At 29.0% G+C, this 15,183-nt stretch overlaps 1 protein-coding gene across 1 annotated transcript; it reads left to right on the top strand.

Moving 5' to 3' along the window:
* Window positions 1-13,458: 13,458 nt before the first annotated feature.
* LOC129289478 (uncharacterized) lies at window positions 13,459-14,073 on the top strand. Its single transcript, XM_054926281.1, has one exon. The coding sequence runs from the start codon at window positions 13,459-13,461 to the stop codon at window positions 14,071-14,073; it is 615 nt and encodes a 204-aa protein (XP_054782256.1).
* Window positions 14,074-15,183: the final 1,110 nt, after the last annotated feature.

The raw sequence follows: 15,183 nt of genomic DNA, 5'->3' as shown, positions 1-15,183 counted from the left end.
GGACTAGACAATGTATTTAGAAATAAAATCTTTGTAAGGGTAACAAGTCTTAAATACTCCTTCTGTCTCAATTTATAAGGTACTTTTGAAAGAATTTTTTCATTCAAAATATAAGATAATTTGGATTGATTAATATTTCATTAAATACACCAATTTTAATATTACCTTTTCTTTCTCTATAATTAATTTCCATCTCTTCTCTTTTCAATATATTAAATGATAGGTATTTTTAAAAGTTTATATTTTTGTCTTGAAAAGATAAGATTGTTAAATATATTTAATAAGATTTATTAGTATGTAAAATTTTGTCTGAAAGTATCTTATAATTTAAAACATAAAAAGTATAAAACTCTTGTGACTGTGAGGTATGAGTCACGTTTTTATCTTAGCTTTTCTCAACATGTCATTAATTACAAAGTTAATCTATATATGTGTGTGTGTGTATATATATATAAAAGTAAAGTCACAAGTAATATCTAATGACAACATGTGTCCTTAATTATATTTTATTTTATTTATTTTTAATTTTTTTAAAAAGATAAAATTATCTTACCCTTAAATATCTCCCCATTATCTCAATTCCTCAAAGAGTATAACCGCAAGCAGCATCTAACGAAAACATGTATCCTTAATTTTGTTTTGCTCTATTTTTTAATTTTTATTTTTTTAAATAAGTAAAACTACCTTACCTTCAAACATCTTCTCATTATCTCAACTTTTTAAAAAAGTAGAACGCAAGCAATATCTGAAGACGACATGTGTCCTTGACTATGTTTTACTTTATTTATTTTTAATTTTAAATTTTTTAAAATAGATAAAATTATTTTATCTCCAAACATCTTTCCATTATCCCAACTTTCCATTTACATTTGCATAATTTCAAATAATACATAAATTTGAAATTCTAATTTTAAAACTAATGAAAAAATTATCCCAATTTTTCATAAACTTGTTCAAGTTTTTGATTTAAAAATAACAAGAAAATTATGTACCGCAGGTAGCATATAACGATGTCATTGATTCCAATTTACTTTGTTTATTTTTTAATTTAAAAAATAAATAAAACTACCTCACTCTTCAAATATTTCTACCTTATCCCAACTTCTCATTAACTTATTTATTTATAATTTTAAATTTCTAATCCAAAAATAACAAGAAAATTATGAACCATAAGCAGTATCTGATGATGATAACATGTGTCCCTAATTTTATTTTTCTTTCTTTATTTTTTAAATTTTTTTAAAATAAATAAAATTATCTTATCCCAAATATCTCCCCACTATCTTAACTTCTCATTAACTTACTCATAACTTCACATTTAATTTAAAAATAATAAATGAATTTATGTTTTCGATTGTATAAAACATGAAATTTAAAATTTTAATTTAAAAATAATAAGTAAAATGTTTCTATCTAATTTTTTTTAAAAAAATTTCTTTTGGAAAAGAAAGAAAAAACTTTGAAAGAGTGAAAAACTGAAATCCAACTTAAGGTTTTTTTGGTAATCCACCCCACGTTTTCATCCACAATCTATTTTCTCTACGTTTTCCACATTCCCGTAATTCAAATTTAAAGTTAAATCTTGAAACTTCTAAAACCTTTTTTCCATTATAATTTTTGTTCTCATATTTCGTCTTCCCATTTTCTAGAGTGTTCACTCATATTCACACAAATTTTTACAAAATTTACAAAATTATCATCTCATTTTTGTCTGATCAAAGGCTTAGGGAGAATTGTTCTTGATCGCTTTGACAACAATGAAAAGTAATTCAAATGACAGTCCTACAATAAAAGCTCTAGATCTACTTAAACCTTGATAGTTAGCTTTTTTCTTTTGTCCAATAATATTTTATATCTTATTTATCATAACCAAACTGTTTTAATTAAATATATTATAATATTCTTCTCTTTTGTGTATTTCAAACGGCTGAATTACTGTGATTATTTCATTTCCAAGACAAGTGTGAGGAAATTGAGTGATACACCTTTTATTTTTGCTATTGAATATCATTTAATCACAAGTTTTTATTATATGTGTAGGTGAAAAGAACGTAATGCTATGAAGAAAATGTAATTTACATGCTTTAAATTATGTGAGTGTAATTTGACCCTCGATAACATTTGGCATCTCTCATCATAGTATATAATTTTATATATATTAATCAATCGATTCTTATGCTCTTACTTGTGTGATGTATTATAAGAAGTAAAGTTAATGTTAAAAGTAAAGTAATAACTTAATATGAAATATATAAAAATAATTAATTATATTTAAATTAGTAAAGATTCAATATTTTTAACTTATTTTTCAGCGACCATGATCTTTTATTCCTTGTATTCATTCTTTTTTCATTTATAGCAAGTTCTTTTTGAACAGGTAAAATATAATTATCATTTATAAAATTTAGTGAAAAAAAATTGATATGAAATTAATTTTTAGTTTAAATTAATTTGAACCATTTTCAAATTTTTTTAAATCTATGCAAGATTAATTATTGGCTTATCATTTTCAAACTTATTTTAAAGATCGCTTTAAATTTGATTGATCTTAATTGTATCATAATTACAATTACAACCTAAAAATATCATCCGCATCACAAATTATTTTATTCAAAAGTTAATAAGAAACATTATTGTGATATTTATGAATATTAGTTTGGAATTAGCTTGTGCTTTATAAATGTCAATAGGTAGCACTAGAAAATTTATTTTCACCTAATAGCATCTTATATTATGAATACTTATTAACTATTAGTAGTTATTTAATTTTTTTTATTTTTTCACACTCCGCATCGAAGCCACATACTAGTTAATTACAAAAGTTAATGATATTAATAAACTAACTTTTATTTTTATTTCCATTACCGAGCAAACTTTTCTCAACATGTTCTAAAATGATACTACCCCCATCCTAAAGTATAATACATTTTTAAACAAAATTTCATATATTAATAAATTTTATTAAATACGTTTAATAATCTTTTTTTAAAATAAAAATATAAATTTTTAAAAATACCCATAATTTATTGTCTTAAACTAAGAAGGGATGAAAATTAATTATCAAAAGAAAAAAATAATATTAAAATTAATATATTTAATGAAATATTAATTTATTTAAAATGTCTTATATTTTGAGATGAAAAAATTATTTTAAAAATATTATATAATTTGAAATGAAGGAGTACTACTTATTCTCCCTCATTACCCATCAAATGTCATTTAATTTTCTCTTGTTTTTAAAGTTCAACAATATTATGTCCGTATAGATTCAAATTCATGATGCACCAACTTCATCATCCCTGGCAATGATAGCTCAAAAATAAAAGCTGACATTGGTTATTATTTTAGTGCTATATTGAACTCCATTGGTAAGTCAGATGAATTTTGAAATGAGTCATACAGATATAGTCATTTAAGACTTGAATATATACCTCCAATTTAAAAGATTATATGTTTCCCATGATTGATTGAACTACACGCTGAAAATTAACTAACAAAAATAAATCTTGATTCATGCAATTTTTCAATTTTTTCAATAATAATACGTGGGGCAAGATTTGGTATTTAATATTATATATTTAATGTACTTTTATTGATCAATGAAATCAAAGCAAGTGGATTTAATATGTTAATAATGTTAATAATAAACATCTTTTATGAAATAAATGACATATAAAGGATCAACATGTTTTGATTTAATTAAAAATAAGTACTTTAAGTAAATAAAGCTAAATATATAAATCTATTTCCCAATATTCCTCCAAACTCAGTAAAAGATGGGGTATAAGCTAGATTTATAATATAAAGTATCGCTATCTTTTTATTAAAGAAGATTAATTAATATTAATTAACAACATATTTCAATAAACTATAATAAAATAAATATTATTTCTATTTAATTATATTGACAAGATATTTGATATTTACTCCCTCCAATCCTACCAATCTTATTTATAAGACATACTCTCTCTAGTCTTATTTATAAGGTAAGAAGAAAATAATTTTTTTGATTCTATTTATAAATCATGTCATTAAATTTTTATTATAAATTTTTTTACCCTCCATTGAATGTTGGAGAGATAAAATATATTATTAAAATATGTATATTTAATATGGGCAAAGTTGATAATTTATTAAATTTTAAGATAAAGTTAATGAGTTTTAAAATTTTTCTTGATATGGTGAAATATATTAAAAATAAATTATAAATAAGACTAGATGAGTATTCTAGAAGATTTATTTAATTTTATTTATAAGTCATTGTGTGAATTTTTTGATAATATTTAAATGGTATTTTTAAATTTATCCTTCATAAGAGAGAAAAAGTAATATAATATTATTTTTTATTTATTATGTAAGAATAAATTTAAAATTTTATAATTTTATATATTTTTATTTTTTTATATTGAAATTGATTAGACTAATAAAAATGATTTATGAAAAAAAAGAAAAGAAAACGAATGTACGGAGGTTTCCACCTCTCCCCCGCTTTTATGGACGCAAGTGCACTGCATTCATTAGAAAGATAAATAGATAGTAGTTTTTCAAGAAAACAAAAGTACTGAGGACGAGGTCCCAGTTGAAGACAGGAACAAGAAGGACATGTAGTCCCATCAGACAAATATAAAAGGACAAGAAATTTAAGAGAAAATTCACATACAAGGACCTTGTAGGATTTTATATGCACAGGAGGATCAAATTAAAGAAACCTAACATTAATTACTCTACAGTCGTATGAGACCTAAGCGAAATTAATTCTAATTGTGAAAGTATCTACTTGCCCCTAAGCCATGGAACGTTCAAGTTTGAATAAGATGACAAGTGAAATACTCTACTCCTTCTTTTTTTATTTGTAAGAAAAAAATTATATTATATAATTTAAAAAATTAGTTAACTATATTAATTGTGTTTGAAAATAAAAAATTAAACTATAATACCACTCTTTATTAATTGTATTGATTAAGCTTTCATTAATTATTTCTTATAAATGTGAATGATAAAATTATCAAAAATAATTTAAGAAGTTTGTAATAAATGCTTATCGAAAAATGTGATTTTACTTATATAAAAAAATAATATAAAAATGATATTTTTTCTTATAAACAAAAACGGAAGAAGTATTTAACGAGTAAACATTCTAAAAACAAGTACCTATTATATTTTATAAGTGATAGGTTAGAAAATAACAAGTTTAAGTAATGAAACTCGCAATTTTGAATGACACGACAAGTAAAGTGCTCTATTTAAAAAAAAAAAGCACATGCTCGTTACATTTTAACAAGTGAGAAGTCAAAAAATAACAAGTCTAAACAGTAGAATTAACCAGTTTGAGTGAAACGGCGAGTGAGGTACTCTATTTAAAAAGCAAACATTTGAAAAATAATAAGTATTTCCTTCAAATTTATTTATAAGACATCTTTTAAAAATAATCTTTGATTTAAAATATAGGATACCTTGTAATAATTAGTCTTCTTTTTTTTAATATTTAACCCTTTTTTGATTAACATAAAAGTATTTAATGCAGTTGTATTATACTTTAAAATTAATTATAAAAATAAAAGTATATATCATTTTTTTATTATATAAAAACTAAATTTTTTAAAATGTGTAAAACAATTAATTTTTTTTTTACAATAACGAACAAAGAGAGTACATGTTACATTTAAACAAACGATGAAACCAGCAAGTTTGAGTAATATCAAATTTCCACCATAAGAATATTTTTATCTTTTCCACAACAATATTAATTACAGAGTAAACCATAGGGATATCAGGTTTTTTTTTTTTTTTATCTTTTCTACAAATAAAGTCCTACAAGAGTCTTTGGATGCAATTTTCTTAAATTTAAAACTAATCGATAAGCATTAGTTCTCGTGAAATGAGTTATAATAATTTAAGTATAACATTTTGGGTTCCAGTTTATGTGAATACATTAAATATCTTTAGAAGGGTATTCTTAATTGAATCCAACAATGCTTGAACCCGATCCAATCATATAATCACATCAAAATTTCAAAATTAAGACTAAAAGTAAAAATAAACAAGCAAATAAGAAGAGGAGTGAGGAAAGAAAATCAAGCAATGGTTTGAAAATTGAGACAATGATAGTTAAGTCTCAAAATTTTTGAATTAATAATAGTCATATTCTCAATATTTTGTTTTTTTAAAAAATATACATAAAAATAGCTCAAGAGAGGTGAATTAGGTTAATTAAAATTTAAGACAAGTAATACAAAAATATAGATAAGCAAGGAATGATATCACTAAACAAAGTTGAGTGAAAGGAAGAGAAGTTTTGCAAAAAGATTTTATTTTGATTCAGCTTTATCCACTTGAAACTATGTCCAATCCTCAAGGCACTCTTGAGATTTCTTACTATATCCACTAAGATTAAATCGGGCCTTTAGTTGTCACAGTATAACATAAACTTCTTATAAGTCTAAAACTCTCTCCCTTACAAAAGTGATTACAAATCCCTTTAAGTTTTCTAAGCTTAAATTACTCTATTTCATGTATGAAATACAAATATGAAAAGAGTGAATTTAGTAATGAATCACTACTATAATAAAACTCTCTCTTAGATTAAATATGCAATCAATGAAGCTCTTAGAATAATGAATGTATTAGCAAAAAGTTGTTAGAAATGAACGTGTGTAGTTGGCTTGATGACTTCTCTCTCTTTTCACTTCATAAATGAATTCGATTTATAGTTGGTCTTTGAAATAAGTCTGTTAGACTCATAAATTAGCTGTATGAGGTTTTTTCTTCATTGCTTTAAGTTTTTCAAACTTTGAGGCAATAAAACAATGCTTTTTGACGAGTTTGCGTGCTATTGATGCCTTTAAAAAAGTAATGGTTATATACATTAAATGTTTTGACAAAAGATAGAAGGAATTGATACCATTAAGATAATTTTGATACGGGCATGAGAAAAGATCAAGATATGAAAATATGTTAAAACACACATGTTTGTGTTAGAAGTATTTTAGAAAGGTAGGATAAGGATTACAACAGAGAGGAATCGAAAGAAATGATGTTTGAATAAGATATAAGTTAACAGAGGATTCTTTATTCAGTATACAAAAAACAAAGTAAAAATCTTTAAGTTGATATTGATAGAAAGTGTTTGGTACTGGTATGAATATGAATGTATGACAATGAGAGAGATGGAGACTCATATGGGTATTAAGCAACTCATGCCGTGGTGAACATCATAAAAGACAATGTTTGAATATGTTTCATTCGTGTATGAAGATGTTTTATAGGGGTATGAAACTTCATATGGGTATCAAGTATATTGGTATCAGTATGAAATAAGAATTAAAGAGATTAAGACATGTATCAGTGTGAAACAAAAGATAGGGGTATCAAGCTGTTGATGCTTGTATGAAAAACAATGATATTAATATGAAATTCTTGAATGAACAAAAAACTTTTTCACTTCGGCATGACATTGGAAATTGGGGTATGAAACCCTTGATCTTGATATGAGGCAATGTATAACGAGATGGACAGGTATAACTTAGCATTATTTCTAAATATATTTTTAAGTTAAAGCTAATCCTTTACAAATTAAGATAAGTCAAATACCTATCTTAATACTTGAAAGAATAAAGATAATAGAAGTACATGATTGAGACAGGGAGTCAGAGATTTAAGCATAAAATCCTCACTTTCTTAATTTTTTTTAAATAATCACAATCATTTACAAAATAAATACTTTTTTATTTTGTTATGTCAAAATCAAGATTCAACAATATCAAGAATCTAACTAAATTTATTGTTTTGAGATTAAATTATCTTTCTTCCTTCAAAATTTTTTACATGTCATAGTAGGCGTTGAAGGTGGGGGCACAAACACCATCTCCAATTCTCCGGCGCTCTTCAAGTTCAACCCTATGTGCATGCATAGACGTATCAGGGGAGGGACTACTTGGAGTAGTTTGTGTCTCTCCACTGGATTCCTTCAGTGCGCCTCCATTCCTGATAACAACTGTTTAGTTCAAAATTTAATGATATAAATTAATTTGTATTTTAAAAATTATCAAATTCAATCTAACTCTCCATATCCCTAGAGGTAGTGGTGAACCTACACTAGTATAAAAATAACTTTTTATAGTAATTAAAAATGACTTTTAACTACTTACACTAGTGGTGAACCTAGCTAGGCCTGGGACCAAAATTTTTTTTTAAAGACACAAATAATATATAATCCACCAACAACAAAATTTAATTTGCCTGCTAAAAGCAGTGAATAGAGTCTACAAATTATACTCTTCTGATCTTTTTTATAAGTTATTTTTATCAACCTTATCAATATTAATATAAAAAAATATAAGGAATAAAAGTGTGTAAAATTTTAAATATGTCACTATATAACAAATCCAAGAAATAACATTATATTATTTTTTCTCTCTCATTAAGCATAATTTTGGAAATACATTTCAACTATTACCTAAAAGGCTGTATCGTGACTTATAAATTGGAGCAAATGAACCTTCTAAAATATAACTTATAAATGAAACCAGAAAGAGTATTTTTTATGTGCTGTGTAATAGTTGACATTCAAACTCCAACTACTTATTTAAATAATAATAAAATATCAAATATGCATACTAATTTGATTTGTTAAAGAAAGAAACAACAAATTGAATATATAAAAATTAAAATTATAATTAAATAGCTTGAAATAAAAGTTTCAATAAAATAAAATCATTCATGGTATTTAAATAATTCTAAAATGGTAGAATATCAATCCTTTCTTTTTTTCTTTTTACCTGAAATATCAATTCTTTCTCATCACCCACTTTTTCAAATTTTTATTATCTTCACGGCAATTTCACGCCCATCACTGCCTTGAGTCTAAAATCCTAGACAGATCCAACTATACTTCTTTTCTCTAACAAACTCTTCCTACACCTCAACTCCTCACCTAAATCTAAGTGATTGTGATATCTCTCTTCCCCTTTCTTCCTCTTTTCTTATTCCTCTTTCCATCAGTGGGTTTAAAATTCAAGAGAAAATCATAGCCAAGAACTGCAGGAGGATTTTATTTACAAACAAAGATTGAATGATTCTAAAATTATGATGCAATATCAAGAGATCAAAACATAATTAATTTTTAGTGTGAAAAGACAAAACTGTTCCTTAATTTTTTTTTCCAAAAAAAAAACTCCTTAGCCATCAGTCGCCGATGGCCGGACCACCCCACTGGATTGGCCATTTGAGATCCTACAACGATGATTGGACTATTACCAGAGCTCTGACACCGATCAACAGATCGGTGTTGTAACATCCCAATTTAAATTTTAATAGTTAATTTGGGTTAATAAAAATTTAAAAAAAATTTAGAGGTAAGAAAATTAGAAGGAGATGATTGTTAAATCTAATCAGGATATAATTCTAAATTAAAATTTAAAAAAATAATAATTAATCAATTAATTAAAAAAATATATTAAATTATTATTATTATTATTAAAAAAAAAGAAAATGTATAAAGAAAGAAAGAAGAAGAAGGAGAAGAAGAAATCGTGCTTTCCCACGGCAATCATGACACACATATATATAATAATAAAAAAAGAAGAGAGAGGAAAGAGGAAACTAAAAAAACATGTGGGACCCGCAGTATTTTTTTTATAAAACCACCCTCCTTCCTTCATTTCTTCATCTCATCCCTGTACGCGAGCTGAGGCAGAGAGCGAGCGACATTGATGGAGGGACTGATTGATTTAAAAGGTGAAGCTCCATAATAGGATACTTCATATGAGATTTTAAGTATTTTAAAACTAGGTAAGTGTTCTAAACATTTTTCTTAGTCATTTTTTCTCTTTGGTTTTTGATTTTGTGGTGGTAGAAAATTTAGGATTTGAAAGAGGGATGAATTTATGTTGAATAAATATGTTTTTGAGGTTGTTAGTAGTGTAATAAATATTCTAGAGTATTATTTTGTTGATAGAATTGGAATTTGAGGCATTTGAGTTTATCCCTAGATTTCTATGGGTAGATTTTTGGTTAAATCTGAAAATATAAATTGATTTATTGATATTTAGATGATTATTTGAGATGAGAACTAAATTATTATGGTTATAGAATAATGATTCTAGGCTTGAAATCAAGTTTGCAATTTTTGGGTATTTTTATGTGCGAATTTTTAGAATAAAAAGAGAAATTTTGATATTAGAAAAATATTTGAATGAAATTATTGTGAAGGAGACTATTAAACCAAGTAGATAGGTTCAAATATATGAAATTAAATTTTAGAATTCAAGAGACTAAGACTAATTTCTTAAAAAAATAAAAAAATAAATATAAAATAAAATAAAATAAATACTTAGGTGTTAGAGTATGAGTGAAAATTGTGTTAATAATATTATTGACACATTGGGATATGATCAATTGTAGATTAATTTTCTTTTGACACCATTCAAGCTTTGGAAAGCTTTGGAAGTATTGTAACTTGGGGGATAACCTTTGACCTCTCAAAGGTTGAGGTAACCGGGGGAAATCTATTTTATGCATTTGTATATTAATTAATTAATTATGTTGGTGAAACAAAAAGAATATATATATATATATATATCTAAATTTGAAATAGTTGTTTGTAATGCATGTGGCTTTGTTGAGACCTTATGATTTGTGACTAAGTTAATTGTGACTTGGTATAAGTAATGAGATTGATATTGATGATGATGTGCACAATCTTGACTATAAATTATGAATTATATATATGAGTTTTTAAAATGCATTTTTTTATTAGTATGATCATATGGCGGGAGTTCGCCTTAGTGAAGGAGTTAGCGATTACACAAAATCCATATGGTATTTAGCTATTAACCAATAATCCTAGGGATTATAGCCGCTACTTACCTTGTAAGGTACTGTAGCATTGTTCCTATTAAGGGACTTGACCCTACTGGCCTACCTAGAGTTTTGGGTAGAGCTAGTTTTGGGTATGACATCCCATAGTGTGTGATTTGGGGGAAACCGTGTTTATAAGTGAGTAAGGTAACCCTGGCCCGGTAGCCGCTCATGATATGATTAAGGCTTTGGGTAGTCTCATCACATGGATGATCTCTTCCGGTTGTTGGCCCACGGATTTCATGTCAAAGGAAATAAGGGGGGATATAAGGAAGAGATTGATCATGCATATTATTATTATCATGCCATTTGAGTGATTGATGGCTATGTTGAGAACATATAGTAATTATGCGAATAATGTATATGTGGCTATTTGTGCAAATTTTATACTTGACTTTATTCTTAAAATTATTCACATGAGTTAAATGTTAATGTGATTAACACGTTATTAATGTGATTGTTTGAATGGTCAACTTGATAAATTTATTGGTCACTTGCATTCATGATTAATTGTCATGCATTTGTATAACTTAGATATACCTTGGTTACTGAGTGGTTGTATTCACCTCTCTCTTTTAACATATTACAGGAGCTAGCTCATTTGAGAAGAACAAAGGAAAGGAGCATTAGGCCAAGTGATAATAATCACTTTTGTAGGCCTCTTTCCTTTTATGTTGATATGTGTATTTAGTTTATGATATTGTCAATTAGGATAATATATTCTTGATCCATTTGCACTATGGGTTTTGTGTAGGATGGAAAGGTATTTTCGGCTCTTGAGATTGTGTTTTGATGCTTGTATTATATTAATGGGTCAAAATATTTGTGCAAGTAAAAATAGTTATTATCATGCTTCTGCATATGTTTAATTGAATGATATGAGTTCTTAAAATATTTTAAAGACTTGGGATTCCTTTATATTAAATAGTTTGTGAAAAATAAATACATACTAAGAATTCATTTAGGTTAATCTCGTATTGTATAATCCATTTGGGTTAGTCCTTGATTAACCATGGTTAGTATGATGATTAAGTCCTAATTTAGGACGCCCGCTACAAATTGGTATTAGGTTCTTGAGTTTTGAGAACTGGACTGTGTTTGGTGTGTGACTTTTTATATGATTGTGTACTATATTGTACTTGCATTTGCATATAGAATTGGCAATTATCATTATACACATATTTTTTTCCTCTGTGAGCTAGCACTAACTGTTTTTCATTTGTGGTATTACTTCCATCCTTAGGAAGGGAGAATATGGTACTAACTAGGAACACAGCCGCTAATAATTTGGCAATTCCACAAAGACTAGAGGATCAGGTGGTGGTGGAAGATGAAACAACACCGGTTCAAGTCCAACAAGGACAGGTGGTGCCAGAGTTACTAAACCCGACTGAGCAAGTTCAAGTCTTGACTCAAGCAGGACCTTTTACACAAGCTTCAGTTTGAGCTATTCCTATGACTGGTAATAACAACGATGTAGCCCTCCTTACTTCAATATTGATGGACATCCAGAAGAGGATGGATGTTTATGACCAAGTTATATTAGGGAAGGCTGCTGAGGGAAATAGCAAAGTCATTGTGAACGCTACTGGTAACCCTGAGGAGAAGCAAGGGGAAGTGAATTTAGAAGTTAACAATCAACAAGAAGAAGAGTCCTTTAAGGATTTTGAACAAAGTGATCAAAGTAACTCTGTGAGGCAGAGGAAAAGGGAAAATAAAGGCAAAGAGAAAGTGGAAGAGGTTACCATTGACTATGCATTCAAGAGGTTTGCAAGATTGAGCCCGCCATCATTTAAGGGTTCTATGGTAGACTGAGCTGGCGAGAAATGGATTGATGAATTAGAGTTCATTTTCTCTGTGATGACTTGCACTACTGAACAACAGGTCCGATTGGCTACTTTCAAGCTTAAAGATGCGGCAAAACAATAGTGGGAAAGTATTAAGCCTATTGATGGATCTGAATTGACTTGGGAGCAATTTAAGAAGAGGTTCTTTGCCCACTACTTCCTGCCAACTGTAAGGGCAGCAAAAGAAGCTGAGTTCCATAACTTAAGACAAGGCAATATGGATGTTGAAGAGTTCATAGCCAAATTTAATGAGCTCTCTAAATATTCCTTGTACTTGAGGAGTAATGCTGATGAAGAATGAAAGTGTGAGCAGTTCTTACACAAGATGAGACCTGAGTATAGCAGGCAACTGGCAGCTCATGATATTGATTCATTTGAAGTCATATGTAACAAGTTCAGTACTGTTGCTAGAAGAAGCCAGATGAATGATGGTAACCGGCGAGATGGCCAAGGCCGATATTCCTCTTTTATGGGCCCCACTGGGGGTATGAGTAAGAAGTCAAATTATAGCTCGGGATTCTCTAAGGGTTACAGTGGAGGTGGAGGAAGCAGTAAGAAGAATTTCTCTAAGGGACCACAATCTAGAGGATCCCAAACTAAGAGCTTCCATTTTAAGAGCTTTGGAGGTCGGAGCCAAGCTTTAAGGCAAGACTCAACTCCATCTGTCATGGGACCACCAGTAGTATGACCATATTGTGATAAATGTAGAAGATTCCATGTCGGATACTGTTGGGCATGCTATAAATGTAACAAGATGGGTCATATCGCCCGTAATTGCCCAGAGGCTGTGACTGATGGGAGATCTGTTATTCCTGCTCGTATCTTCACGATGTCTAAAGAAGAAGCAGAAGCTTCTCCAAAATTGATCAAAGGTATGATTGTCCTTAATGATAAACAAGTAGAAGCATTATTTGATTCAGGTGCTATGCATTCTTTCATTGCACTAGATTGTATGACTAGACTTAAAATGTTTGCGTGTGAAATGGATGTTGTTATGAATGTTTCTATGTCGACTGGGGCCTCTGCTAAAACCAGTCGTGTGTGCTCTAATGTCAACTTGAAGTTTGGTGATAGGGTTACAATTATTGACTTAATTTGTTTGCCTTTGTTGGGCATTGATGTGATTGTGAGAATGGACTGGCTGTCGGCTAATGGAGTGACTTTAGACTGTAACAAGAAGACAGTCCTATTGCTAGTAGATACTACCATTTCTACAGTCCCTGAAATGACTGTGCGTACCATTATGGTAGACATAGAAATGCCTAAGTTCTTGTCTGCTATAGAAGTCAAGAAGTCAGATCAAGAAGGATGCCAAATGTTCATGGTGTTCTGCTCAGTACAAGGAGACAAAGAACAAAAGATTGATTAGATAAAAGTAGTGAAAGAATTTCTTGAGATTTTTACAAAAGATGTGAATGGTTTGCCACCAGAGAGAGAAGTTGAATTCTCAATTGATTTAGCTCCAGGTACCGAGCCAATTTCAAAGGCTCCGTATCGAATGGCCCCTGCAGAATTAGAAAAGTTAAAGAAGCAACTAGAAGATTTGTTAGCTAAGGGCTTCATAAGACCGAGTATATCACCATGGGGATCACCAATTCTCTTTGTGAAAAAGAAAGATGAGAGTATGCAATTGTGTATCAACTACCGCCAGCTTAACAAGGTGACAATCAAAAACAAATATCCATTGCCACGGATTGATGATCTCTTAGATCAGTTGGCTGGAGCGGTGGTATTCTCAAAGATTGACTTGAGGTCTAGGTATCATCAGTTGAGGGTAAAGGTAGAGGATGTACCTAAGACAGCTTTCAGAACAAGGTATGTGCACTATGAATTCCTAGTTATGCCATTTGGGCTAACAAATGCACCGGTGATATTTATGGACTATATGAATAGAATCTTCAGGCCCTACCTAGATAAGTTTGTTGTTGTCTTTATTAATGATATTCTGATCTACTCGAAGAGTGAAACAGAGCATGAAGAGCATTTAAGATTAGTGCTACAGATTCTGAAAGGGAGGCAACTTTATGCTAAGTTGAGTAAATGTGAGTTTTGGCTGAATGAAGTGAAGTTTTTAGGGCATGTTGTTTCTGAGGAAGGTATTGCAGTTGATCCTCACAAGGTCGATGCGGTGTTGAAATGGGAACGATCGACCTCAGTATCAGAAATCAGAAGTTTCTTAGGGTTGGCCGGCTATTATAGGAGGTTTATTGAAGGGTTTTCTCAAATAGCATCGATGTTGACTAAATTGACCAGGAAAGACAAACCTTTTTTGTGGACCAAAGAGTGTGAAGAGGCTTTTATCACCTTGAGAAAGAAGTTGACGACTGTACCCGTCTTAACTATCCCTGATCTTAAGCAATCATTTGATGTTTATACAGATGCATCGCTTAAGGGTCTTGGATGTGTTCTCATACAAGATGGCAAAGTTGTAGCATATGCATCAAGACAATTGAGGCCTCATGAAATGAACTACCCCACT

The sequence above is a fragment of the Prosopis cineraria genome, unplaced genomic scaffold (assembly GCF_029017545.1).
Source record: "Prosopis cineraria cultivar Desert tree isolate PC_DT_omini unplaced genomic scaffold, ASM2901754v1 PC1, whole genome shotgun sequence".
NCBI lineage: Eukaryota > Viridiplantae > Streptophyta > Magnoliopsida > Fabales > Fabaceae > Prosopis > Prosopis cineraria.
Note: the sequence above shows the minus strand (reverse complement) of the source record. Positions and strands in the feature narration are given on the sequence as shown.

Bases quoted from the DNA above. Each gene is read 5' to 3' on its own strand.
- LOC129289478 (XM_054926281.1), top strand. From the start codon at position 13,459: ATGGGTCATATCGCCCGTAATTGCCCAGAGGCTGTGACTGATGGGAGA.